The sequence below is a fragment of the Micropterus dolomieu genome, linkage group LG02 (assembly GCF_021292245.1).
Source record: "Micropterus dolomieu isolate WLL.071019.BEF.003 ecotype Adirondacks linkage group LG02, ASM2129224v1, whole genome shotgun sequence".
NCBI lineage: Eukaryota > Metazoa > Chordata > Actinopteri > Centrarchiformes > Centrarchidae > Micropterus > Micropterus dolomieu.
In genome coordinates this window covers 26,024,900-26,052,868 of record NC_060151.1, presented here as the reverse complement: position 1 = coordinate 26,052,868, position 27,969 = coordinate 26,024,900, and the positions used below count along the sequence as shown (strand labels likewise).

Sequence of the window (27,969 nt, the reverse complement as noted above, 5' to 3'; positions counted from 1 at the left end):
CATGTGTATTTCATGTGTTTAAAAGAAAGTCAAAACAGCATTTGGAAAATACAGAAGACTTTATTTCAAACTAAAAGCATATATTAAAATAGGGTTATTTTCAAATTGATCAGACAAACCAAACAACAAATTCAAACATTAAGCCAAAGAAAACTTAAGTTTCATTACAACTGTTGTCTTCTCTCCCTTTGTTAGAAGTTCACTCTGCTTTTTCTTGTTTTTCAAACTTCTCTAATTTAATTCTTGTTCTCCAGCTCACTCACACGTTTGGTCAGCTCCTCTATTGCCGCTTTGAGGTCTCTCACCTCCTTTTTCAAGGACTGAACCTCCTAGGAGACGGGCAGACAGGCAAAGTTATGATACGATGGAGTCAATCAATCAGTGGTATGTGACTTATTCAGATAATTTACTTCAGTAAAAGTAGCAATACTAATGTGTAAAAATACTTGGGCACAAGTAAAACTCCTGCATGCAAAATTGTACTTTAAAAGAACAGAAACAGTAACTGGTAAGTAAATCTGTGAAATCAATGTAGTGTAAAAACTACAATATTTCTCATTGAATCATAGTGGACTAGAAGTAAACAGTAGTGTAAAATGGAAGTACTCGACTAAAGTACAAGTAAATCTTCTTAATTACAATCCTTGAGTAAATGCACTTAGTCCACCACTGAGACTAGCACAGTTTTGAAACAGTTTGAACCCTAAATGTAACATGATATTTAGCTTTAAATGTCTCACCTGACTGTTTTCCTGATGATGGCCAGCAGAAGCAGTCTTGGTCTGCAGGAGAGTTTTATGAACTTTGAACTCCTTGGCTTTGGTGGTTGCTGTAAACCCATCCTTTAGAGAGATCAGAATAGGCTGGGCATCTTTTCCTTGAAACCACTCATCAGCTTCGGCTGAAGGCTCAGGACCGATGGTGTTTGGGTACAGATCCTCCTGGAACAGATCAGACTGCACAGGCAGAGAAGAAAAAAGTTAAAGATAGAAACTCAAAAATGAACCTCAATCCATGAACTAATACTGTCTGATAAAAGTACATATATTTTATACTGTACCTTGCGTGGCACCGTCATGACTATGGGCTCACATTTCCTCTCATGGAGTTTGTAGAACCTGAAGGAATGTTTGTTCATATTTATAGTTTAAATGTCAGAAATTGATTGTCTAGATGCTGTATTGCTTTTTTTTTTAGCATAAGTAGAGCTAAAAACTCTGAGCTACTTTGGTTTTATAAAGACATAAATGTCACTACCTGGCGATTTCACATTTGTTGACCTCCAGGCCCCTCTTGGGCATGTACCCCATCCCCTTCTGGCTCTCCTTGCTGCTGTACATGGACAGGTAGTGGACATAAGGAGCTTCATCTGTCACCTCAAAGTAACGGATACTGCTGTCCCCCTGTGAATAAGATGTGTAAGTATGTGTCTGTGTGTGTGAGACACACACAGAAAAGAGTTGTTTCAACATCTAAATCTAACCTTGCCACAGAGGTAGACAATGCCGGTGTCTGGGTCAAAAAATGGCAGAAGGACGCCACTACTGGTGTCCAGTTCCTGCAAGGTCAGTGGCTCTCCAAAGTTGTTCTGTGGAAGAAGATTCATATACATTTGATTATATCCAATGTATTATATATGTTGTGTTGTATTAAACAGGCTGAGCAGACTGCAATTAAGCCAAGGATTTAGTTAATTGAGCCTGATGTGGGATATTGCAGAGCAACACCGCCCTTAGTGCTGTAAGCTGGCAGTTGTGAAACAGCAGTGTTGTAAATACAGTAAATAACTCCCTAGTAACACTGTGTAACACCGTGCAGAATGATGTATGTCCAGAGTCTGACACTAGAAGTGACTGTAAGAGACAAAAGTCTTGAACTGCAGGTTGTTGACACTCACTGGGTCCCACAGCGCCACCTGTCTCTCGCTCACGCGACTGAAGCCGGTACTGAGGATCTTCCCATCAGACACGAACACCGCCCTGATAGGCCTGGAGCCCTCATGAGGCTTCTCCTTCTCCTGTAGATGTGTGAGGAGGACCAGAGATGGTGTTACAGACAGTGCAGAGAAATATACTTTAAGACTTGTTCGGTAAAGCTTCTGTGATGTTGGTGCCGGTGCAGCATCACAGGGAAGGATAGTAAGAGGAGGAAACCTACAATGAGGACTGTGCCCTTGCGTGGGTCTAGCACCCGCAGAGTCTTGTCCTTGCAGGAGGTGAGAATCCTGGAGCCGTCCCTGTTCCAGCATGCACTGTAGATGAGGTCAGGGTGTACGTCGATCCTTATCACTGCCTCCCCATGGGCCACGTTCCACAGGATCACAACATTGTCGCAGGCTGCATGGACACAACAGTGACAAAAGTGGTAAATGAAAAGGGAAGTTTCACGCTTCACTGTGGATCATCATAAGGCCATTAATCTACAGTATAAATCAAGATCCAAATAATTTCAGTTATGTTTTACAGTAATATTCTTATTTTCTCATTTTAAACATGCATGTTTCTAATAATATCTTGATATTATCAATTTCAAACATACTGTCCTTTCCTAGTAGCTCCCAGGTATTAGCAGTATTGTGTAGCATGTCTCTAACTGAGGGGTTTAAGGAGTCATTGTAATGTATCAAAGTCTCAACAAGAGCGCTTATCTGTGTTCAAAGTGTAAAAAGTGGGTAGAGGCTGTGAGAACTTCCTGGTCAATGGAGGTGCGAGTTTTTTCAACAATACATATGTGATATACCATACCCACATTCATACCACCCCAGTTCCTCTAATATACAAGCTACACGTCTGCACAGGAACTCTCTGTCAGAGCATGTAAATGCAGCTCCGGTGGAAGGTGCATCTGTGTTTTTAGCAGGTTTATGGAGGGTGCAATACCTGCACTCATCAGCACATTGTGGGCGGTGGGGTGCCAGCTGAGGATGCCAACACGTTTGGAGTGGCCTTCCAGCTTGACAACAGGATCTGTGAGTGATGTTGTCAGCCCGCCGTCCGGTATCTCCCAAATCTATTTACCATGAAAGCAATTTAGATACTGAATTTACACACATTACAGTATAACATTACAGTACAATGTCATGTCATGCTTTAGTGGCTGAAAGGCTGAAACTGAAATGCTTGAAAGATCAAACTGAAAATGTCTGCCATGTTTGCTGTTACAATATGGTAATGCCTACCATCACACTGCAGTCCTCAGAGCCACTGGCAATGATGTTGTCATTGTGAGGACAAAACTCGATGTCTAGGACCGGTCCTGTGTGGCCGCACACAGTTGGGTAGGACATGTCAATACGTCCTGTCTGCAGAGAGAAACATCAAGAAGGGTGGTGAATACAACTCATCCATAGTGTGAAGTGAGATTAGGTAAAGCACAGGGACGGAAAGGTTACACACAACTAAACTAAACATGATGATTTAGTCTAGGAAGGAGGAGGAAGTTGATAAATGCCACAGCTATGCTTCCAATTTGCCCTAATGTCTAGTAACTGGGTTAGAGAGGAGATCAGGGCCATGGAGATGAAATCCAATGGTTCTCCTTCCATGCCCCGATCTGATCTGTTCTCCCTCGAACTAACCAGGATCCCGTCGACTTACAATGTCAAAGGAGAGAGTGGAGTTGGCTTGGACACACCATCAGAAAACCTGCCAAAAACATCCCCTGAAAAGCCCTGAAAGGGAACTCCAGGAACAGCTAGAGACGACGTTTCCAGGCAAGAAATGTCTGGGAGTGGGTGGAGTAAATTGGAGGATGTTTGTCAATGGCCTATACTCTCTAGAGGAGAGTCAAGTAAGTCAAGACTCCTCGAAACATCATGTCTGACCCATGGCATCAGAAAGATTCATTTTATGTTCTATCTGTTTGACTGAAAAACTTTGTATAGACATTTTTTGAGCATGTTTTCAGCATACTGTATCAATCAGTTCTGGCTCCACCGAGTTTCTGCAGTTAGTTTATTAACAAGGGAAAACTAACCTAAACAAGTTATTGGTGCTTGAAGCGAGATGAGAGAAGCATGATAGCAAAACAGGATGAGCATTTCCATGTCTCCACAGTACATTTCTCTGTGATTTTATGCCCACTGATCCCTTGACTAATTCTTTCCCTTGAGAATTATGTACTACAGAGATAACACCGTAAGTAATGTGGTTTCTGCAGGATTCACCAAGTTAAACTTACGACTTTTAAATACCTCACAGAATGCACTTCCCATCATACTTGTTTCACATCATATTCACAAATATTTATTATTATAAAACATTTTTGTCAGTACTTCCCAAAAGTGTATAACAATATTTCCCAGTAGGATAATAGATTATATTAACAGTACTTGGACTCTGATAAGTGGCATAAAATGGATAGATAGATTAACAAATGAAAAATCATTCAGTTCATTCACTAAAAATTTAAGTTTTCACTAAAACTGACATCATGAGACGATGAGCATCCTAGCTGCTATAGCCAGCAGTAGTGACAGCATGGTGCTGACTGAAACTTCTCAAAAAGGCTTCCTGTGCACACAATCCGCAGTCGAAACCATGCCACTCTTAGTTTATAGGTGTATAAAGTCTTTCAACAACCCACAATTACATACAAAAATATTTTATCCCTAACATTACTGCCTACAGCAGGCAAGAGAAAAGACCTTTAAAAATTTTATGTATTACTTTTTAATTCATTATTCTTGCGGAAACTGAATTCAGTGCTTTTTAAGCCTTTTAAAGACCTGCAGATGGCCAATGTATATTAAATTCACAAGTATGATGGAAGATGCAGGTGATCCTAAGAGAAACTTAAGTGAGTTCACATTCTATGACAAATTCAGATGTTCGGATGACCATAAACAATTTCCCACCTTTTCGAGCACATAAAATGCACAAAAGAAAAGTTTCAAGCCACCTAACATACTCCATAAGTGACTGCAGAATAACAGGGCTGAGGCCACATCCTGCCCTGACTGAGCTCACAACAAACTCCTAATATGGTGAAAACCTCTCTCAACAGCAGAGCGTGTGACGTGCAGAAAGTCGGCATCAAACTTCCTTATTCAAGTGAATGTGCGATGGTGACTGGCAACATTCAAATTTTAAAATGTAAGCATGGTGTTAAAAAAAAATCACACTAACTTGCATCTGAAATGATCAACACGTCCAAAAATGGTATGATGAGAAGTTGACGGACACAGAGAGCCAAGCAGCAGATTTAGTTTTCATCTTTGTGCGAATATAAGCAAGGTGTTTCCTGTGACCCACCTTGCTCAGGGGCAACACCATGAAGGCTCCTCCACCACTGGCGTCCACAATCATGGCCACAAACTTGGGGTTAACAGAGCAGAAGTTGCTGTCCCATGTCATCTGGGAGATTCGGATGTCATCGTAGCATTGGTCAGCTTTCAAAGCCTGGCCAAAGACGTGACGGAACTTACTGGTCCTCACAACCTTCCTGGACATGGTGAACTGGAAAGAAACCATGGGTCAATATGATGACAGGCTCAGAATGAAAATTTATATGTGCAGGAAGCCTGTAGTAAAACCTAAAATTGTCTATAAGCTGTTACACTGTGCATTTCAAAGGCCCACCAAATGTCATCATTTGATTGAATAAAAGACTATGTAATTAACCTGTAGTAATTCCCTTTATGTTTATGCTTTTATGTTTCATGTGGAAATAAACTGATAGACAAAGCTGACGATACAGCTGAAAGTCACGACAGAGGAAACCTAAAAAAAAGAGGAAGAAAAGCTTTCACAACTGCTTCCTCTAGTCTGTCTGTGACTGATACTCTGCTCCCTTTCTCTCTTTACTTTGGGGTTCTGTGTGTTGCTTAAATAATTGTGCATGCTGAAGACAATTGTACAAGACAACATTATGAAGATAACCCATAAAAAGCAATGCTATGTATCATCAGTTGAGCTGCACATGCTGTATGCCTAATAAGGTAGATGAGTTACCCAAAGCAGCAGTTACACCACATCCTTCAGAGCGAGCAACAAAACCACTAACCTGTCTCTCTGGTGAAATTTGTCATTCACACACTCATGCTGTCATTGTGAGATATATACACTTGCAAATACATATTTTAGCAAGTTGCAAGTTAAAAACATTAAACACAATAAATTCACCCTTTAGCAAAGCAGAAATCAACCAAAACTGAATGAGTTACAAGATTTGTGTCAAGCCTCAAATCATGTATAAGTTCGGTCAATACCAGCTGCAAAATAAACAAACACTATTTTGCGACAGTACCACCAATCAAAAACACTGAATATGTTTTGCTTTACCTCCATTTGTAGATTTTACTTCCTGAAATCTGCAGCCGCGCCTAAGCTCTGACTGAGAAGCGTACAACAGTTTTGCTGCATGTGCATCACAAGACCTCTCTGGCTGCTCTGCGCCTAATTTAATAATCCTTTATAGAGTGAGCAGTAATTTTATCAGGAACCTAAATGCATGTCAATAATTTCTCTCTACCACTGTGACTCTCTGTTGTGATGGAAAACACTGCCTGGTACAAAGTAGGAGACAATTCACTGACTCGAAACAGGAGGAAGCATGTGGAACATAAGGATCAAAGATGCTCACTTCAAATCAATGACTTTCTGTTAGTTTTACATGTTATTTTACTATTATATTTTAAAAACATTTACCTATTATAGATACATTGGTATCTGCAGAAATGTTTTGTAGGCGTAAATGAACTGAATCACAAACTGCAGACAGATATTGCAGGCCTACCTGGGAGTCGTGTGGGGGCGATTCAGCTCAAGGAGTTTCGGCGGTGCACCAAACACCCTGCCACCAGAATGAGGACTTAAGAGGTCGGTAGGTTAATGCATATCACAAAATGACACGGAGGAAGTGACAGTTTCAAATGATTGTGGAAGTGGGAGGTGTCTCTTGTGACAGTTTTAGGGTTGAAAAACTGCAGACAGCAACACACAAGCAAAGACGGTGCAAGTTTTAAAAGATCTTTTGCAAGATTATATCAAGATAAAAATGCCAACCCTATCCTAACCTCAGCCCCTACCCTAACATTAACCTAAACGTGATTCTAACTTCAACTTCTCTTATTGCTTGACAGTATTTGAGTGGACCTCATATCTATTTGATTCATTTCCTTACCCCTAATCTTACAAATAATGCGTACACCTTACTTTGACGCTCACTGATATTAAAACTAAACCCAATTTATTAACTTCAACCTCTGACCTTACACTAAAAGCTCTACCTTTCCTTTTCTATTACAGTAACAAGCTCTACCCCTGATTTACTACTTGAAGAGCTGAGGTCAAGTAGTGTCCTCTCCTTTTAGGATTTTCCTTCTATCATTGTGGGGACAGTCAATCCTGATTATACATGCACACGTACTGCTGTACTTGTGAGTACTCTTACTCACATAATGCATTCCCTAGCCCAGTGTTGGCAGATTTGACTGACACCAATTTGCCTAATCAGCACTTCAAACCTGCCCAATCATAAACAAAAGTATTCCTAAATCTGCAGCTCAATTCAATAAAAATGATTTCAACCAAGTCTTAGGCAACACTGCATTAAATTGAAAAAGTATTAAATTATATAAACAGATGTCAGGATTTTATCACAGAGATGATGAAAAATATTTTGAAAAACAAAAAAAGGTTTTAGCCCAGTTGTAATAAACTTTAATGCCATTTGGCTTCATCAAGCTCAATGATAAGATATGTACTAATTAGAAAAGAGATTTGTCAGAATATAGTCTTACTTTTAGTGGGAAATTTGTATTCCGATAAAAAGACGCTTTTTCAATTGGGCGTCAGTGGAAACACTGCCCTGGTCCCCAGTCCTAACCTTAACCACCACAACTACATGCATAACTTCAACTTTTATGCCAACTTTAACCTAATTCTAACCCTAAAACCAAATCTAAACCTTCAAACAGCCGTTTAAAGAGGTGCGGACTGGCCAAAACGTCCTCACTTCCCAGTCCTAAAACTCAAATTGTTAGTAAGTACAAAAGGACACACACACACTTCTCAGTAAAAGGAACATGGATGAAAGAGATGGCATATAGGCGAGTTTAAAAATATAGACTTCAGTTTATTGCACAATCGTTGCTGGAGACTGAGGAGTGTGAGAGCCTGTCTGTTACACAGGACACTAATGTTGGACAGACGCGTGAACTACAGCACAGGAACAAAGTGTGCGTCTGTGCTCATGCACATTAATTTGCAAGCACACAGACTGGATAATGACACACTCTGGGGATGCAATCAGCACCCCATCAGTGCAAAGGGAGAAAGTAAATTTGACAACATACAGATTTCATGCTTGCATGGGTTTTGCAGGAGAGATCATACACGCGTCATACATACATGGTCTGGAAATATAAATAAACAACCCTGGAGAATAACTACAAATCCACAGCTGACAGCCTGTCAATTATTTTCATTTGCCTGCAGTATGGCTACAGTAATGCCTGCATCAGTGCACATGAAGTTCCGCTAGATGGAGCCACATTCACTCCTTTGACTGCAGATATGAAGAGACAATAACAGACAGACACTCCAGAAAGCTCCCTTCATCCTAAAGGAAAGGGCATGTCTCATTATCTGTACACAAAGACCAGTGTCATTATTAGATCCACAGAATAACAGTAATCATAATAATCAGTATATAACAATACAGGTAATCCATTATAAACAGGTCATTAACAGGCTATCCGGCACCTGTTATATTAAAAAAAAACTGAATTTTGTTTTGTTAGTGATGTGTTATTACATCATGTCACTTTTTTTCATATAACATACAGACAAAAGACCAATTTCTCTGGCCAGATTCCACTCCTGTAACATGGTTTTCTGAGAGAAACTTCTTTCCACCTTTTCTCTCCCTTCTATCCAATCTGTTACACAGTTCATAGCATGAACAGACTGGACCAAGAGGGCAGGTGGAGGTAGGTCAAAGTCTCGCAGCCATGTTTCAGGCAGCAGAGGTCAGGTCTCGGATGTTACAGCTACTGTTATGGCACCCTGAGAAGTGGGAGACCCAGGATGTCGGAGCGAAGCCCTCCGTTACAGTGGATCAGAGAGCTGTCTTACCAAACACAAATCGACTTCGCTGTTACATATCCTTCAGCTGATAATGCATAGATAGACCACTGGTAGTCACGAGGTATTCACATGCCTGCCAAGATTCCCCGCAATGGTCAGAAATGTCTTTCTCACGTGTCTAAAAAACCTTAACGATCAAATGCATTCTTAGCTAGGGTCACAAAAGGTCAAACAACTCTACATTAGCACTGAAACCAATTTCAGTATTTTTTTTTCTGTGTTATTCACATACATATGGATATAGCTAAGCAAACACACGTCTTCGATATTAATCTGAAGCACCGCACCGAGCCGCGTCTGCTTCCCTCTCTCATATTTCACTTTGGCTGTGAAAGAGAGCAGCAGCTTATATGTGGCTAACCATTATTCCTGTTTCTTCTTATTTTTCTTTCCTTAACATTATGGTGTGTGTGTATCAAAAATTAATCAGGGTATATTGTTTGCACTGTATGTATACAGAATCTACATACATGTATTTACATTATTTATATGGACTTTAAATATGGTTCACAATTGTAATTTACTTTGATCCAAAGCCCTTTTGAGAACGATGAACGATGCAGTTTATTTGATAGTGATGTATTGCTTCTGATCGGAGCTGTTCAATAATCTTCCTGTAGTGGACATCCCCCAACATCACCCACCCCACCCCCACCCCCCCCCCCCAACTAATCAACAAACAATTGGCTAACACTATTGGACAACAATTTCTGTTTCACAACTACTTTCATGCATCTTTTTCAGTTTCATTCAATGGCCAAAAATACATACATTGTCCCATGGTCATAGTAAGTAATAATCATCATAGTGAGACTAGCAGACGTCCAGTATCTTGCTCTTTATCAAGGTGGGGGGTGGGGGGGTGGGCACAATGTAGTGTATGTGATAAAGACTATGGGAAATCCTTCTTCATCATGAGTCAGTGATAGCGCAGGAGGCAGAGGATATGCTACACCTCAGACTCTGCTAATTTGGCGAGATGAAGTGAGGCTGGGGAAATTAGCAACTACTCAGTGGGCGGCTGTGACTGTTGGCATGGAAAACAAGTGCAATGTCATTAAGAAAGTAAAGTCTCCCTCTGGAAAAGAAATCGCACTTCAACCACTAGTCTTGAGAATGAAGGTACAGAGCAACAGCTACTTTTACTCAAGAGTAGTAACTGAAATGCTACAGAGGAATACAGTGGCAAAACAATCATGGACATTCACAAAGACCTGACAGGAGGGCATAGGGGTTCATTCCTGTTTGGCAAAGCGAGCTAAATTAAATACTACTCCAATTTAAAAAGACTCAGACTGTCTAACATCTATTCAGGGTTTTTTTTTAAAGTGCAAGTCAAGCTGTTCACTTTCACAAAAAACAAATCTAGCTGCAGAGCAAAAGTGGTGCATTTACATAAGAAAACATAAAGTGGCAATAATCACTGACCCTTATAAACCATCAATATCTAGCGTCAATGTACAAGTAAACATCCAAATACAATAAAACTGTTTTCATTCAAGCCCGAGAAAAAGTAACATCTTCAGAAGAGTTTTAAAAGTCACATAACAATGTTCTTCTTAATGATTATTGTGAATGTTATGTGAATTGTAATGCATAGAGACCGACCTTCCCCCCCGCCACATTATTGTGTGACTGAGAAGTCAAACATCGCTGGAAAAAAAGTGTGAGGGGAGAAAATGAGGATTTAATCCTCGGGATTTGCACGGCTTGAATAAAATAAAAGATTTTCTCTGACCTCTAAATTGATCTGTCAGCCAGTGATCCTGCACAGCAACAACGTAAACTGTTCAGGCAGAAACAATGTTACCTGTATCTGCAAATAAATACAACTGAATAAAAAGCTTTATAAATATAATGTATTTCATTACAGTATCTTGCGCATATTGTGCCAATATGCAAGTGAGTTTTGTCTGTAGTTTGTCTGAACAGGTTTATAGTGTAAAGATGTTTAATTTTTTTAAGATCTTATAATTACAATCAAGTTACCATAAAAGATGTTTAGTGCATCTTGCTTCCACATATACATCATGATCTAATTGACATATGATGGCGTTTCAGTGTAAAACTTTGTTATCATCAGAGGGCCTGTCTGAGTCTGTTCTGTCCTTTTTACAGAACAAATTATAAATTAAATAATGTTAAACATAAGACAGCACTTATAAAAGTACTAAAACCTCCTCTTCCATAAAAGAAAATAGTGGTGACAACCTTCCTTATAATGGGAGGTTATTGTAAATGCACAAGAATAAATTACTAGGACTTTGCTATATGCAAAGGTTTGGCAAAGGGTAATGCCACTGAACAACATAGTTTGTAAACGTGTGCATTTGTTTTTCTGATTAAAAATGCCTGAATATCATTGGCACTGAGCTCAGGTGCAAACAAAGCCAATAACACTGCACAATTGATTCTAATGTGTGCTCCAAGCCACCAACAGCAAGTAAACTCATTGCCAACATGCTAGCACACTTTGGAATGAACCCCCTCGCCCATCTTCATTTCCTCGTAATCTTGTGACTTTAAGGACGAATCAGACACACACATAAATAAAAAGAGGCAGTGGCAGAAAACAAGGAAACACAGACAGAACAACCAGTCCAGTAAAATTCAGTCCGTTGGACATAGTGAAAACTCTATGAACTTGTACAGTATGTACATGTAGTATAAAAATATATGTGCGAGGGTGTCTGAGTGTTGTTGAGTGTATGTGATGCGCATGACTTGTGATATGGATGTGCTGCATAGGTCGCAACAGTGACATCTGAGAGGACTTGAGCATGTGATATAATTTAGCCACAGGCTGTCTTAACCAACTACATCAACTACTGCTCAAGTAAAACTTCTGTTACTAAGTAAAGGCTTTAAACTCAGCATTAGCCTTTAACTAGAGCCTTTACTTAAGACTTTATCAATGTATGTATATGTTCAAAACTAATTCATTAAATTTACTGTTTAAAATATTTCCATTCTGCTGTGTGTGTGTGTGTGTGTGTGTGTGTGTGTGTGTGTGTGTGTGTTTGTGTGTGTGTGTGGCAATTAAGAGTCAAAATGCTTGTGCGTGTTACTTGACATACTTTTGTATGTATCTGCACAAAGTACCAAGATGAACGGAGATATGAACATTCTACGTTTCAGTGCATGAGGTGAACACATGCACAAACAACATATCGTCTCACCCCACAGGATCAGTTCCCCCTGATTTCCCTTCCTTCCCCTTCCCTCTACAGACACCCACAGAGGTCCTTTAACATTATATCCCAGTGTTCTTTGTGAGGGGGTGAGACTGCAGGGGGGGTCAGTCTGAGGGACAGTTATAGCTGTTGATCCACAGCAGGTCGTCCAGCACACCCCAGTGCAGGTAAAGGATGGAACCCACCACCAGTACATGCATGATCTGGTGGCTATTGCACCAGTAGTCAAAGAGGCCCGGGCGGAAGCGCTCCGGGATGCGTGTGATGTTAATGACCCCACCCAGCACGGCCAGCGCGTCCATCGTGAGGAAGTGGCGTAGCGAGGTGGGGCTGCCGCCGCCCACGCCCACCCAGCGCAGCAAGAAGAAGGAGAAGCGGAAAAGCGCCTGCCAGGCGAAGGAGCGCAGCCGGCGAACGCTGCTCCGAGCCGTGACGGCGCAGTAGATGGCGTGGCTGGACAGCAGGATGTAGACTAACAGAGCCACGGTGCGGATGAACGGGTAGCACAGCAGCGTGCTGTAGACGATGGGCAGCGCCCCTGAGACAAGAAAACACACAAGGGAAAATCAGCATAGAGATGGAGCTGATGGCGCGCTGATGCTTGACTCAGCAATGCAACACCTGGTGCAAACCACAACGCTAAGAGACCAAACTGTTTCAGTAGTGTGACACTGCTCTTTCCGAGTGCGGTAAGCAGCTTGCAGACCGTCTAATGTTTAATTACTGCCTGACTGGGCAAAAATATAGCACTCAACTACTTTGATAATCATTGAAGTAATTCTTTTAAGCAAAAACACTCCAGCTTCTCAAATAGGAGGATTTTTTTCTGATTTATTTTAAAGTCCATTTAGTCCCACCTTTAAAAGAAATGACAGACCAAATCAATTTTATTATCTTATATGATTATATACAATACTAAATCTAAGCTAGGGGTAAAGTAAGGAATAAAATATAAGTAATGTGCCATTCAATGTTAATGTGACTCAGCAGGAACAGCTGCATCAGATTAATGCAGCCTTCATTTAAATTGTAAATCTCAGGTCACAATATTAGTTATTACTTTATTTTTATCAACAGTGTTGCCACTCTAAATTGTTTGTTATAAGCACATAAGAACATATATAAATATTGCACTTGTCATTGTTGTTATAATAGGTTCATGCCGGCACCATGGAAAGATCAATAGTCATCTTAGAACTTGGATCAGTGCTTGCATTGGCCACTTGACTCAGAAGTCAAATTTGTTTTGGTGCGCCTCCAAGCAAAATACGTCTATGGTAAATCATTGACAATCGATACAGAAAAATATATTAAAACCACTCCCAAAGTAAACAGATAAGTAATAACAATAGGGCGAATATACGGTGAAGAAATCTGCTGAGCTTCCAAGAAGTCGTCTTACCCAACGTGTTGATCATGCAGATTCCACACACGTCGAGTTTGAGGAGCGTGTGGTAGACGGGTTCCCCTCCCTCGTGGTTCATGAAGAGGTGGTAGAGCACAGAGCCTAGCTGAGGTGACAGGCAAGCCAGGAAGTGCACCACGCCCAACCACGTAACACTGATCTGAGACCAGGGGATGTTGAGAGGCAGCAGCACCAGAAAGCAAACCAAAGGGATGCCTGGAGAGAGGAAGGGCAGAGAGACAGCACAGGTTGTAGGAGTTGGCTTTAGTTGTGTAGCTCCACTCACTGCTTGACACACAAAGATTTTAAATTGAGAATACCTTTGTTGTACACAGTGTCATGTGCTTTCTGTGCAGTAATTTCTGACAGTAACGTGTTTGAACCTGAGGTTATGTGCATTTTGGTATGAAAACCATCAGCTAAAAACCAAATTTCAGTGTCATGTTTGTTGTGATGGATTATCAACCTCAGGACTTTCCACGCCTGTGCATGTTATTTTATCAAACTGCACAAAAGTGAGTCGCCAGGAAGGGCTTGCAACTATGCTGAGTGTGTGCAGACGACAGCAAGAATAATGTGGAGCAGAGCAGAAACCTACTTGATGGGCAGAAATGTATCAGTGTTACCCTTTGAGGGGAAACACAAAGCTCCTACTAAGCTCATATTTTACAGCAAAGGGCCATATCAGAAATCAGAAATACTTTATTGATCACCGAGGGGAAATTCTGCGTCACAGTTGCACACACATAAAAGGAATACAAATAATAACAGAAAGTTGGTATATAAAGAAGTATAGAAATATCAGAGTAAAAATATAAAATACAAAGAAATATAAAGGAGTGTGGATATGTACAATATTTAGATAATTAAAAGAATTGTTATGGTGAACAGTAAAACTGTATAAATAGCAGCAGAACTGCAGCAGAAAATATTGCACGTTACGTTTTTAAACAGATTATTGCACAGATAATAATGTCTAGTTTAATAACTAACTAAGCGTCCGTGTTTCAGGCACTTAAAGGGAGGAGTTATAGAGTTTGATGGTCACAGGCAAGAATAACTTCCCATGGTGCACTGTGGTGCATTTTGGTGGAGTGAGTCTTGCACTGAAAGTGCTCCTGTGTTTTAGCAGCACGTCATGGAGTGGGTGGAAGACAATGTCCAAGATGACATGTAGCTTGGACAGCATCCTTCTCTGACACCACCGACAGAGAGTCCAGCTCCACCCCCACAACGTCACTGGCCTTGCGGATCAGTTTGTTGAGTCTGTTAGCGTCCGCTACCCTCAACCTGCTGTCCCAGCATATAACAGCAAACAGGATAGCACTGGACACCACAGACTCAAAAAACATCCTCAGCATAGTCCTGCAGATGTTGAAGGACTTCAGCCTGATCAGAAAATAGAGACGGTTTTGGCCCTTCCTGTAGAGAGCTTGAGTGTTCTTGGCCCAGTCCAGTTTATTGTCCATGTGCACTCCCAGGTATTTGTAGTCCTCCATACTGCTAATGGCAATATACAGTAGCTGAAGTGGAATTCACTGCTATGTGAGCAAAATCCTTGAAATTTGATCCACATACCATTGTTACGATCATTTCTCATATCGCACTCCCTTCCTCTTTTTTTGCTCACTCTGCCTTTCCCAATGTCAAGGCCCAGCCAGGTGATACAGGCACTGCCATCTACTGTAACACATCTATTTTAAGTGTGTTATCTCTGTTCTTACCCCGACTCGTCCTGAGCCGACGGGCTGTACTCAGTCCCACTCAGGGTTGGAGAGAGTGGGGGGAGGGGGGGACCTCTCCTGAAGGCCAGCAACATGAACATGGGGAAGTGTCTGAGAGCTGAGCCGCGGGCAGGATGTTTTGAGTTTATATGCAAAACAAACCAGCTCATGAAACTTAGCTGAAATGTTACAACACAATACAAACTCAACAATGTACCATCTGAGCACTGCACTGCATATTTTCTTTTAAATTTGAAAAAATTGGACAAAATCTCATTGGATTAAACATCACTTCCTTATATAGGCAATGATGTTAAGCATGCATTTGAGGTCAGATGCTCAGCTGACGTCAGTGGAGTGTAATAAAGACTTCCAGGGCCGCTTCCCTGATGATCACTACTGTGGTTTCGTCCACGAAATGACGACCCATAGAATGAGGAAGCTGTCCAATTCTCAGAACACCGCAACCTCTAGGGCTATAGGATGCATTTAGATGGTAATCAGAGGAGGGGTCAAAGTCATGCTACTGTGTGCCATGCTAATGTCAGTCTAATCATATCACAACAGAAACAACGACACAATAACACCATGCAGATTGCTACAAGTCTCACCTCTGGCTACACAGATTAACACATAACTGCAATTAATTTGGGTTGCACCAACCTTTTCAAAGAATGCCATATCTTTGTGTAACTATGACATTTTGGACCAGATGAAAAAAGCCACTCCTGGCTATTTTTGTTGGGTGTATATATGTCTGCTTGTTAGTGGCGATACATAGCTGGTTAAATTTGGCCTACGGTCTGTAATTTGAAACAAATGCTATATGCAATGTATGTATGTGTTGTATTAATGTATTAATTAAAAGAAAACGTGGTTGAAGTGGTTATCTCTGCTCGCCATTGCAAGATTAATATTGGTTGGAAATTGTGGCAACCTTTAAAGTGCATGACTGACAGTGGTTAAAGAAGTATTTTGATGCTTTACTGAAGTATAGATAAGAATACAACTGTGTAAAAATACTCATACTTACAAGCAAAAGCATTCAAAATCTTTTTTTTTTGTAAAATTACAGAGTAAACGTACTTGTTAATCTGACAAACCCCCTCTGTGATTGTTGTTTTGTTGTAAATCATAATAATGGAAAAATGTTACTGATGCATTAATGTGGAAGTAGCATTTATAGCAGCTTTTACTGTAGCGGGTTGAGCTGGAGCAAACTATGTTATAGATCTGAAACGATTGATCTATTATTTGATTAGTTGATCTGCAACTATTTTGATAATCGATTAATCGTTTCAGTCTTTTATAAGCAAAAATAGTGAAAAAATGTCAAACTTTCTGGTTCCAGTATCTCACATGAGAGGATTGGTTGCTTTTCTTCATCACGTAGCATTGAAAACTGAATATATTTGGGTTTTGGACTGTTTGTCAGACAAAACAAGACATGTGAAGTATGGCTGGGGCGATTTGTTGGCGTAGATGATGTAATCGATTACATAAATACATCTACTCGCATTAAGAGCATCGAACTTGTGTTTCTTCATCGCCTTCATGTTAAAAGTAATTTCTGCCCCCCTGCTGTCATGGCAACGTAACGTTACAACGTGTGTCATCTAACGTTTGGCCGTTTCATATTTTCTGTTTATTTTACGGCCACGTATGAGCAACAAAACAGCTGAATCCAATCCATTACAGACAATCTGTGACTGTCTGCACAGTCTGTGAGTCGTTTCAGTGGTTTTCTTTGCCCCACACTGATGTAGAAATACATTTGATTATCATACTGCATTACTCAATATTGAAATAAATCCATGTCAGAAACATTTAAAGTTTGTAGCCCAATTAATGTCTGTTATTGTTATTATCACAACACATGAGTGACGTGGAAATTGGAATGTGCTTCAGGATGATTGAATAAAATATTGATTTATTGATTAGACATGTTTTTGATATTTATTTTGGATAAATTGGTATGTTAAACGAGTAATAGGCTAAAAAAAATCTTTATAATACACAAAATTATAGTCCTTAGATTAAACAACTAATCGAAAAAATAATCAGATTAATCGACTTGAAAAATAATGTTATGTACAGCCCTAATTTGAAGACATCACCTTGGGCTCTGGGAAGATGTGACTGGCATTTCTTTACTAGGTTTTTATGATTCTTAGCCTCAGTAGCAGTATCTATTCATATAAAAAATAATCGGATAGGAAATAATCAGTACTTAAAATAATTGCTAGTTGCAGCCCTAATACATTATAGTAGTAGTTTAATCTTTAACAACGGGTCATATTTTAAAGGTTGATCATAATCAGCTAAGTAGTAACTACATCTGTCTAATAAAGTGGAACAAAAGTACAGTATTTCTCTCTAAAAGGGATCGGAGAAGTATAAAGTAACATCCATACTCAAGTTAAGTTCCTCAGAATTGTACCTTACCTGAGCAAATGTCAGTAGTCACTTTCACATTTATTAAAACCAACCTATGACTCTCAAATTGACTGACAGGCATTTTAATACACGGACAAACATTATGCAACAAATAAATACACGTTATTAAATACTTGTATACTAAATGCTTATATTATATATCAAATTAAACATTCATTAATCATTGAGATAAATTCTTCAAATATAAATATGAATTTATCTCAAATATATGTGGTCAGATAATAAGGGTGTGGATCATGTGTTCCCTGGCCTTAATGCAATAACGCCTGGCATCTTTCTGCAGGTCCAGCATCTGGACGGTGTGGGTTAATAGTCAAAGTCACACCGGCTACAGAAATCTCACCTGCTGACTAAGCTGTTCTTACTCACCGTGAGTGTATATGTTTCCAAGTTCATTGTGCAGGTAAAACAGGCTTCTGATGCAGTCTTGCACTGAGGAGATTGGCCGGTAACCCGTTAAGACGTATCTGTTAAACTGAAGATGTGGAGGTGAATTCGCCCAGTCAAGCAGCCTGGGTCCATTTAGAAATGCCATAGCAAAGAGGACCGTTAAAAGGACGCCGCCGAATAAGTATAAAACAGACTGTACACCTATATACACATTTAGTAAGATTATTGCGACGAAGACCTTATGGGATACCATTGGTGTTGGCATTTGTCTGGAGTTTTTTATTTTTATTTTATTCTTGTGCTGTTAGCTTTCTAGCTTGGCGTCTCTCAGCACTTCCCGGTAACGGTGAGTCCGCGCCGCCGCTGTACCTGTGTGAGTGTCATCCGCAAGGTTGGAGACAGACACGGCCAGCCACATACATGGTGCAAGCTCGGGGCGGTCATTACATTTGGCATCTAAAAAATATCCATGTAGCACCCGAAAGCCTTGAGCGGCCGGGAGGCAATGATGTCCCTCGTCATGTTACAGCCACTTCCTCGTTTAGTTAGCATTCCGGTGCAGCTGCACGGGCTTGGACGCGTCCCGGGCTCCGGGGCAATGATGCTGAGGGTGGTGTCTGAGCCGGAGCCGCGCGTCCATCCAACTCCAGATGATGCTAGCTTGATCCTAGCGGTCAGATTTGCGATAGAGGACTAACTAGCTGCAGGTCGTGCCGTTACTTGAATGAAAAGCAGTCAGATGCTCGGGTCGGTTACGCGCGATGCGGGATGGCGTTCCTGATGCTATTAAAACAGATGTGAGCCGTGATTCTGGAGCGGTGCTTTTTGGGAAAAGGACTGCTGGCTAGCAGCAAGCCGGGGCGCTCGGCTACCGATGCCCTGTGACTGAGGAAGCTGATATCTGAGCCGGCTGACTCCAAACACACGCGGTCCGGTGGGTAAAGCGTATATTCAGTTTATTCAACATCTGCAGCCACGAATTATTTAACACCATTATTTCTGGCTAGCTGTATTCCTTGAAACGCGGAGTCTTCCCCCGGCGGCCTCAAGTCCCCCGCATCGCCGAGTCGCCTCTCCAATGTCAAGCTACATGGTACAGAAGGAGCAAGACTTCCGGTCAGTGTTTTCAAAATAAAAACTACACTTGTGAACACGTCAAAATCTTTAAGCAAGGTACCAACAAAGTTTTAAACAATTAAATAAATGCTGCATTTGGTACTGCACTGTAATTTTTTTTTTCCACTGCAGGCACCAGGGTCTAAATTAAGTTCTAGGGTCTTTATTTGGCCCCTACTTAATATCTGAATGGTTGAATAGAGGCAACTTGCTTTAAGTCAATCTTGTCGGGTGTTTCGCTACTACTGCTCCGTCTTCAACTGTCAAACCAATAAATCACAATCAACACCAAAAGATAGCACACACAAGTCTCCCCAGATGTCTGCCTGAGATCTTAGTATACTTCATATATATAGCTCGGAAATAGCAGCCAGTGTGCAGCTAGTCCTGCTGATGGAGTTAAGCTAAATACTGGGTCCGGAGTCATTGTTTTCAGTCAGGAGGTTTTTGCTGAAACAGGCCAGCTGATTACAACAGGTAATTAAGCACTTTAAAAACCACGCACCTCTTTATTCGTGTGTCTCTTCATTTTACTCCCACACAAAAAAAAATCTATTGTTAGTGGTCAAGCATATAATTTTTCATTGTAGGCTCTTCATGCAAAATATTTTTGGTCAGTGAAAATGAAATTTTCCCACTAAAATCTATACTCATAATACAATCGCAATATCTGTCAAAATAATCACTACATGATTATTGAATGCAAGGAAGGAATTGCATCCCGTTATTGCATTTAAATTTTCACACATGCATTGAAGCAAGGCAGTAATCATTCTCATTGTTCAGCTGAGTTTAGTTCAACCTGGTTAACATAAATACACAATATGAAGATATCTCTGAAGGTTCTCAGTCATCCAGGTCTAGTTATCCAAGGAAAGTTAAAAAAACAAAACAAAAAAAGGGCAAATCCTTGGATACAAGATGATGATAATGTTCTTTAGAGAGGCCACAACTGCACCTCCATTTCTCCACTCTACTTTAATAAAGAATATGCGCCATTTGAGAACAATATGTACTAAATATAATAAATGCAGGGTGTCTCTACAAGACATGCGACAATTAGCAATAACCCCAACCAACTAAATCTGGGACTCTAAAGGACCTAAAGCAGCTGCCCGCTTTGAATCCAGCTTTCTCTTTAAAAAATAACAACAAAAACCCTTTTGTTAAACAGGCTTTCATTTAAAGATCAAATTTTATTTTGAAGGGGAACTATTTGAGCTTCTGGTGTTATTCTGGTTGACTGACTAGTTTGATCCTGCTTGGCTGCACTTGGCAATGTGAATACCAGCACTGCCTGAGCTGCAGCTGCCTTCAATACAGCCGGAAACATCGCAGTTACTGCCTGAGCTCACACGATGAACAGAAAGAACACGCTCAGTATTTCTAAGGCACTACGAAAAATAAATATGTCCATTACAGTATAACGACATGTGTCTTTTCCTTCTGTAGTAATAATGATACAAATTATTTTAATTTAATTTAAATTAGGGATTAACTTTGAGGTTAGCCTTTCAAGAATGATTCGAAAGGCCTAGATGCTGAATTTTCTGAAAACTATTTATTTTAGAATTATACTAGAGGGGGAAAAGTCACTCTATAATTATAGAAATGACGGGAGTCTCAGATTTCATCATCAGAAAATCTGTTGCTTGACAAAATTCAAGTTAGTCCAACCTCCAAACCAGTGATTTTTTGTCTTTTCACTTCTGCGCTTAACAAGGAGGAAAATTAGATCAAGTATATATTACCATCTTTATAGAGGTTTTGTCATTGGATTCAAAATAAGGCACATCCCTGTTGTACTGTGATTATTATTCAAATGCTGCAATACGCATGTGAAGGAGACCTTCTAGAAGACCTTCTACCTTGTGATTTTTCTTTTTTTATGTACAATAAAAGGAGTCTTCACACTGAAAGTTTCAGGTTCATAAATGAGTCACCATCAAGACGCATGACAATTTCAGTGCAGTGCATAAATCTCATATATGCAGCGTGTTGCTTGACTTCTAACTCAAACAACATTATAAGGTAAAGGTTTGCTTTTATTACTGCACACAAGTAATGTCCACGTGCAATTGGGAGTTAGATGTTTCCTAGGAGCACTTGAAGGCAGCAGGTGACGTGCTGTAATCCTGTAATGGGAGAGGACTGTTGAGGAGCTGGATGAATCACACCACCTCCACCTCTCACCCCTCTCTGCAGCTTGGACCTTATGATATGTAGCCGCCTACAACCACACCTCTGTACTGGGACTGAGACAAACAAGACCCCCCTTTACTCTTTGACTAACCACATGTCACATGTTAATCAGATGTCGTTAGATGTAGCCTACTCACATCTCTATGGAAAGTGGAGGGGAGAAATGAAGAACACAATCATATTGTTTTAAAGTACCTTCATGTTACAAATGATTCATATATTTCAACTGTCAGTTAGTTAGTCTCTGACTTGCAGTGTTGCTTTACCTCCTTTGTGCTGAGAAAAAAATTATTTATAATGTATGAATTGATTTATTTATCAATATTTTGTCACCATACCTTAGGGTTAAGGTTAGGGTAGTCTCTGACATTCTGCCATTTTTGTTTCTGTGCCCTAAAAGCTGTTAAAGCTGTCCTGGGAGCTCCCTCTCTCCTAGCTGTCAGTGCCTCATCCGTTGATCTGGATCTTCGTCCCCCAGGAGATTCAGCCTCATCCCCCACTCTCCCTAGTTTGCATGTTCTCATGGCCCTTTCTCCCTCTGTGTGTTTGTTTCTCCTCTCTGTGTGAGATGCTGTTGTCCTCTTCTGTGTTTGTGTGGCTTGTTCTCTTCCCGGGTCTGAAGCTGCTCACTTGTCCTCCTGTATCCATCCTCTTCACTTATGTCTTACAATCTACTTTTTGTCATCGTAATAGTATTTACTATGATTTCCTGTTGTGAATCTGTTTCCTGCCTGTCCGTCCTGGGTGAGGGATTCCTCCTATGTTCCTCTTCCTGAGGTTTATTCCTTGTTAAAAGGGTTTTGAGGGTTTTTTCCTCTTCTGAATTGAGGGTTTAAGAACAAAGGGTGTTGTATGCTGTACAGATTGTAAAGCTCCATGTGGCAAGTTGTGATTTGTGATATTTGGCTATATAAATAAAATTTACTTGACGTATCAGTTTTAACAGTTTCTTCTCAGTTAATTTCAAACATTTTAATTACTCCTTATTAGATTTACTTACTCTCAAAGTGGCTCACAAAAAATTATCTTAGCATGTTATATGCAACTGCAAAAACACATATTTTTGTTTGTGATAGGAGCGTTTGCATGTCACAGTCAGCTCTTCTCACCTAACATGGCCATGGCCAATAACTACTTCAGAAAAATATCTCACGGTCAAACTGTCAAACCACTTGTTTTTTCCTGTGTTCTCTCAAAGACCACTCTCACCTCAGCCCATCTCTATCACGTCTATAAAAGCACAAAATTCCAATATTGATGCCCAGAGCCCACAGAGCCACGCATGCAGTGTGAACACAAAAGACAAATGTAAGTCTGTGCTGATTTGTTCATTTTGAAATAATCTCAAACTTTATTTTTAAAAAAAAAGCATTTTGTTGGCTATTGAATGTAACAATTGTAAAAATATATAGTGTTGTTATTAAGTTATTTAGCAAATGTTCCTTACTAGTTAAGTGTGGAAATCTCATTAATAAACTTCTTCACTTCATGTTCATGTTTGTTCAACTAAAATGTTTGTTTTTTTCAGGATCAGCCATGTTTCTGTTGTATATTTGCGTCTGTGCCGGCCTCATGCTGTCCCTCCCTCAGTGTACGTATCAGTCATGCATGGAAGGGACACCCAGACAGTGCCTGGATGCGGAATTTGCTCCAGGTACCAATTTGGCCGGGGAAGGCTTCGACATTACCAAAATGGAACGTAAGGGGGCCTTTGTGCTCGACATGAATCAGTGGAAACGCAAGGACAAAACATGCACCCTGTGTAGCAACCCCTATCTGGAGAACAAAAAGCAAAAGCTCCCCTTGTCAGTGGAGGACTGGAGGGCGAAATACTCCTGCAGCATGAAAGTGGTCAGTAATCTCCACAGATCTAGTGAGTCTCTGGTCAGTTCCAGCTCCTCTTCGGTGGAAAACAACTGGCAGGTCAATCTAGATGTTAATGTTGGTAAAAAAGGAGGCTCATTGATGCTAGCTGGAACCAATTCTAAGTTAGCTGAATACTCCATGGAAAAAACGAAGAATGACAAGTTCAGCTTCACAAGCCAAAGCATGTCCTGCGAGTACTACAGGTAAGAAGATGGGGACTGAGATGAAACTTTTCTCCACACACTCTCTTACATGCAAAGATTTATGCAAAGGAACAAAAGTAATGTACTTTAAGGCTCAAATACAACATTGTGAAATACCTGTTTTATACTGTTCTGTCTTTTATTGTCTGAAAACAGCTACCGAGTGTCCCTCAGTCCCAAGTTGCACAGAGAATTTCGCAAAGCAGTGAAACAGCTCCCCAAAATCTACAGCCCTGAATACAAGCAACAATTCTACAAACTGATTGACAACTTTGGCACCCATTACCTCAGCAAGGTGAATCAAAATGATGGCGTGGTTGTTACAAAACAAAATACAATTTTATCACATTTAACACATTTTCCTATGTGTGTTAAAATATATCATTCCAGGTGAAGTTGGGAGGAAGCGTTCAATCTGTGACCAGCATCAGGCAGTGCCAGGCCAGCCTGCAGGGCCTCAGCGCAGAGGAGGTGCAGATGTGCCTGGAGGTTGAGGCGTCCGCCACATTCAAAGCTACAGTAAAAACTCAATCAAAACACTGCAAGAAGGACATAGAGAAGACGGACAGTAAGTCAGCCTTCTCCAGCCTCTTCAATGACAGGTAAAAAAACATTTTCTCATGTATATTGCAATGTTTTCTATTTATATCAAATCGAAATTATTATTCTCAACACTGGAAAAGCCGAACTGTGGTTGACATAAATGCCAGAATTTAAATGTCACATTTCAAATCCAATCTTCTGTGCAAACCAGTGAAAGACTTTAAATATCATGTAAGGCAATATTAATTCAAATACAATAAAAACCCTTGTACTCAAAGATAGGCCCCTAAAAGCTGTTGGCTTCTCTAGTGTTGTTTAAAATTATGCTCTGGCTGAGTTTTTAACACAACTCTCTCCTCTACAGGTTCACAGAAATAAAGGGGGGCCATACCACGGAGCCAGACCTTCTCTTCTCTGCTGACAAAAATCCATCAGCCTACAAAGAATGGCTGAACACACTGCCACAGAATCCAGACATATTCTCTTATTCCCTGGAATCGCTTCATGAGTTACTGCCAACAAACACCTCTGTCAGGAAGAACCTGCGCTCGGCCATTAGCCATTACATCCTGGAGAAAGGCCTGTTGAGGAACTGCAGTGAGCGCTGTCAGGCCGGCATCAAGAGTGACCCGAGGGATACCTGCGTCTGCCAGTGCCACAATGACCCTGCTGTAAACCAAGACTGCTGCCCAACCCGTAAGGGCATGGCGCGGGTTATAATAACTGTACAACGGGCGTCCGGTCTTTGGGGAGACTACTTCACAGCCACGGATGGCTATGTGAAGGTCTTTTTCAGCAAACAGATGGTCCGGCGCTCTCCTGTCATTAACAACAACAACAACCCACACTGGGGCATGATCGTCGACCTGGGTTCCCAGGATATATCAGCAGGAAATAGAGTGAGATTTGAAGTGTGGGATCAGGACAACAACTGGGACGACGACCTGTTGGGACAATGTGAGAAAGATCTGTCCGCTGGAGTCAAAGAGGATCTCTGTAACATGCACCACGGCCAGTTCTACTACAAACTGGAGGTGAAATGTGCTCCGAGTCTGAGTGGACATTCATGCGTGGACTACAAACCTTCACCTATGAGTCAAAGTCTGAAGAAGCTGTATGTGTCCCGTCATGCCCAACCTATTCCAAAGGCCATCCTATTAGAGATGGGTGTGTTTGTTAATGAAACAACCTCACAGAGAAACCTTACTGTGACTGAGAGTCAAAAGGTTCATGTGAACCCCCATGTTTGGCCTTTCTGAGGCTTATGTTCATAGTATTAGCAATATTTCTGTATTTGTATATCTCATTTGTATTCATGAGGTTAATCAAAGCAACAGGTTTTATCCATACCCCTTATTAAATAATAATTGCTCACAAACGATGAGCTGTACATCAGTTCAGGAAGAACTGACAAAGTGCTGACAAAGTGGCTGCAGCTTGGGTCACTTTTGTGTGTTCAGTTTTTCTTCCTTTTTGTTTTCTTTTTTAATCTGTACTTTTAAAAATAACTGTATTGTTTCGATACAGGCATTTATAACATGTACTAAGATGCTTTAAACTTTTAATCACATTATTGCCTTGTTGGTTTTTTGACATGTTTGACTCCCAGTTCTAAAGAAAGAAAAGAAGAATAGGACGATAAAGATATGTATAGGTCACACCTGCAGTGTCCATTACACATAAAATAGCATATACTTGTTTTATACATTTTATAGTCAGTTAGTTTCTCTTCTACTTAAACTGTTTTCTACAACTTCTTAGCAATGATATAGATATATTTTAATGTATAAATCCAATGCATTTATCAGTTTTTATTGATTGTTTTCTTACCATCTGTAATTTGAATGCTTTTTTCTCTCTTAATTTCAGATATGTCAATTTCTCCATCTGTGATTTACCTTTTAGTGCTCTTTAATCAAAATAATCAGATATTCATAGTCATATGTCAATGGGTGCTTTATGTGTTTTATTTTAGATAAATTTTCTTTGCTGTACAGTGTTTGCTGCTGAAACAGCCCAATTCTCAGCGCTCGCTAAAATTTTATCCCAGCTTAAACAATTAGTAAGTTACTTTGTGTTTGTGATAAACTTAAGAAATCCATCATTGTGAATGTGACAGTCTCTTGTTCTCACAGAGCATTTGGCCACAGCCCACCACCACTTCAGATAAATGATCGGTTTGTGGTCACTGGTCCCTTACTGACTGGAAAGCCAGGCTGACTTTCATGTAGTCACTATCTGTTTGAGTTTGTCTGTAGACCACCGGCTCCTCCCTCTCGGTGATGGGTCTGCTCAACATCGATGAAAATGTCAAACTACTCCCCCAACCCCCCTTCTCAGGCCACTGTCACCTCACCCCCTCACCACCTCCTGCCGTTTTGTTTTTTTTTACTTTTAAAGACAAAAAGTGCTCACTGTCAGTTTCACAAATGCAGCGTGAACAGGCAAGGCGAAGGTGAGTCTATGCTGATGTGCTCATATTGAAATATTTTTTCACTTTACTTGAATATATGTAACCGTCTATTCACTGTTTACCATAGTGTTAAGTTACAAAGCCTCCGGTACAACCTAGTCATTGCTGTATCACTTAGAAATCGCATAGTATAGTTTAGCTCTCTCACATTTGTTAGAGCACAAAATTTAAACATTCAATGAGCTATTATTCTGTAAGTCACGAGCATTCATCTATAAAGCACATTTAAGAACAACAAATGTCAACCACAGCATTGTTTAGTTATGATCATTCTGGAGACCCAAACGCAGCTGTAAAAAGATTGGTCTTAAGACAGGATTTAAAAAATGGCAATGGACTGGAAAGATTTGACAGTAAGGGTTAAGATGTTACACAGTATGGGGGGTCACCTTTGGATTTTGACTAAGAACATAGAATAAAGGGGAGCAATTGAGCTAAACGTCAAAAAAGTGTTAAGCTGGAATAGAGGCCAACGAGATCTCAGATATAAACACTGCCAATCCATACAGTGCTTAAAAGGAAATAAAAGATTCTTTAAATCAGTGCTATATTTTATTGGTTACTTTTGTTGCTAAAATTGAAGAGATTCTTGACAAACCGCAGGCAAGACTAAGCAGATTGACTGACGCAGAGAAAGAAAGTTACAGCAGTCAAGATGCGATGAGATAAAAACATGTAAAATCTCCTGAACCTAAGAAGACAGATATGGTTTATAAATATGGGAAACGCTACTACTAATGACAGAGTTTGTCAAAGTGTAAGGCAGATTCAAAAGTGCCAACCAGATGTTTGAATGTTGAGGGACATTTGACCAAGAATGTTAATTAAACCAACGATTTAAAATGAAGGGCTGGAAAGTAGGAGTTTTGTCTACTTTTATTTATCTGTGAATGGAAACGCTCCGTACTTGTATAGCGCCTTTCTAGTCACACACTGAGCCTAAGCTCAAACGGAAACTAACTTTCACACTCACTCATACATTCGGGGTTCAGTATCTTGCCCAAGGAGACTTCAACACGCAACCAGGGGGAGCCAGGGATTGAACCGCCGACCTTCCGATTAACGGCCAACCCGCTCTACCTCCTGAGCCACAGCCGCCCCTGTGGAAAATTTTAGGCCATCCACTACTCGATATCCATGTGGCAAATGATAAGAGACTTGAGGATGCCCTGCTGAGTTTTCTTGTAAACAAACAAGATATGTTTTTACTAAAACACATTGTGTGTGTCCTTGAGGTCTATCAAACTTGTTGAATGCATTTCCTTCCTCATAAAACATTCAGAAAAACAAAACAAACCATGGGTTGT

The 27,969-nt window shown here is 40.4% G+C and overlaps 3 protein-coding genes across 3 annotated transcripts; 1 reads left to right on the top strand and 2 right to left on the bottom strand.

The window, feature by feature from the left end:
• Positions 1-40: 40 nt before the first annotated feature.
• coro1a (coronin, actin binding protein, 1A) lies at positions 41-6,823 on the bottom strand. Its single transcript, XM_046042940.1, has 11 exons — positions 6,736-6,823; positions 5,253-5,456; positions 3,179-3,301; positions 2,880-3,009; positions 2,158-2,336; positions 1,898-2,017; positions 1,484-1,588; positions 1,258-1,403; positions 1,061-1,118; positions 741-956; positions 41-329 (listed from the first exon to the last, which is right to left on the bottom strand). Exons 2-11 carry the CDS (start codon positions 5,448-5,450, stop codon positions 237-239), a joined length of 1,368 nt encoding a protein of 455 aa, XP_045898896.1. The 5' UTR covers positions 5,451-5,456; positions 6,736-6,823; the 3' UTR covers positions 41-236.
• Positions 6,824-10,197: 3,374 nt separating this feature from the next.
• paqr4a (progestin and adipoQ receptor family member IVa) lies at positions 10,198-19,332 on the bottom strand. Its single transcript, XM_046041001.1, has 3 exons — positions 18,239-19,332; positions 13,686-13,904; positions 10,198-12,821 (listed from the first exon to the last, which is right to left on the bottom strand). The coding sequence occupies exons 1-3, from the start codon at positions 18,522-18,524 to the stop codon at positions 12,388-12,390; spliced, it is 939 nt and encodes a 312-aa protein (XP_045896957.1). The 5' UTR covers positions 18,525-19,332; the 3' UTR covers positions 10,198-12,387.
• LOC123963889 (perforin-1-like) lies at positions 18,681-26,606 on the top strand. The gene is made up of 7 exons (XM_046040990.1): positions 18,681-19,193; positions 19,267-19,375; positions 22,776-22,885; positions 23,106-23,646; positions 23,803-23,941; positions 24,037-24,248; positions 24,554-26,606. The coding sequence occupies exons 4-7, from the start codon at positions 23,114-23,116 to the stop codon at positions 25,446-25,448; spliced, it is 1,779 nt and encodes a 592-aa protein (XP_045896946.1). The 5' UTR covers positions 18,681-19,193; positions 19,267-19,375; positions 22,776-22,885; positions 23,106-23,113; the 3' UTR covers positions 25,449-26,606.
• Positions 26,607-27,969: the final 1,363 nt, after the last annotated feature.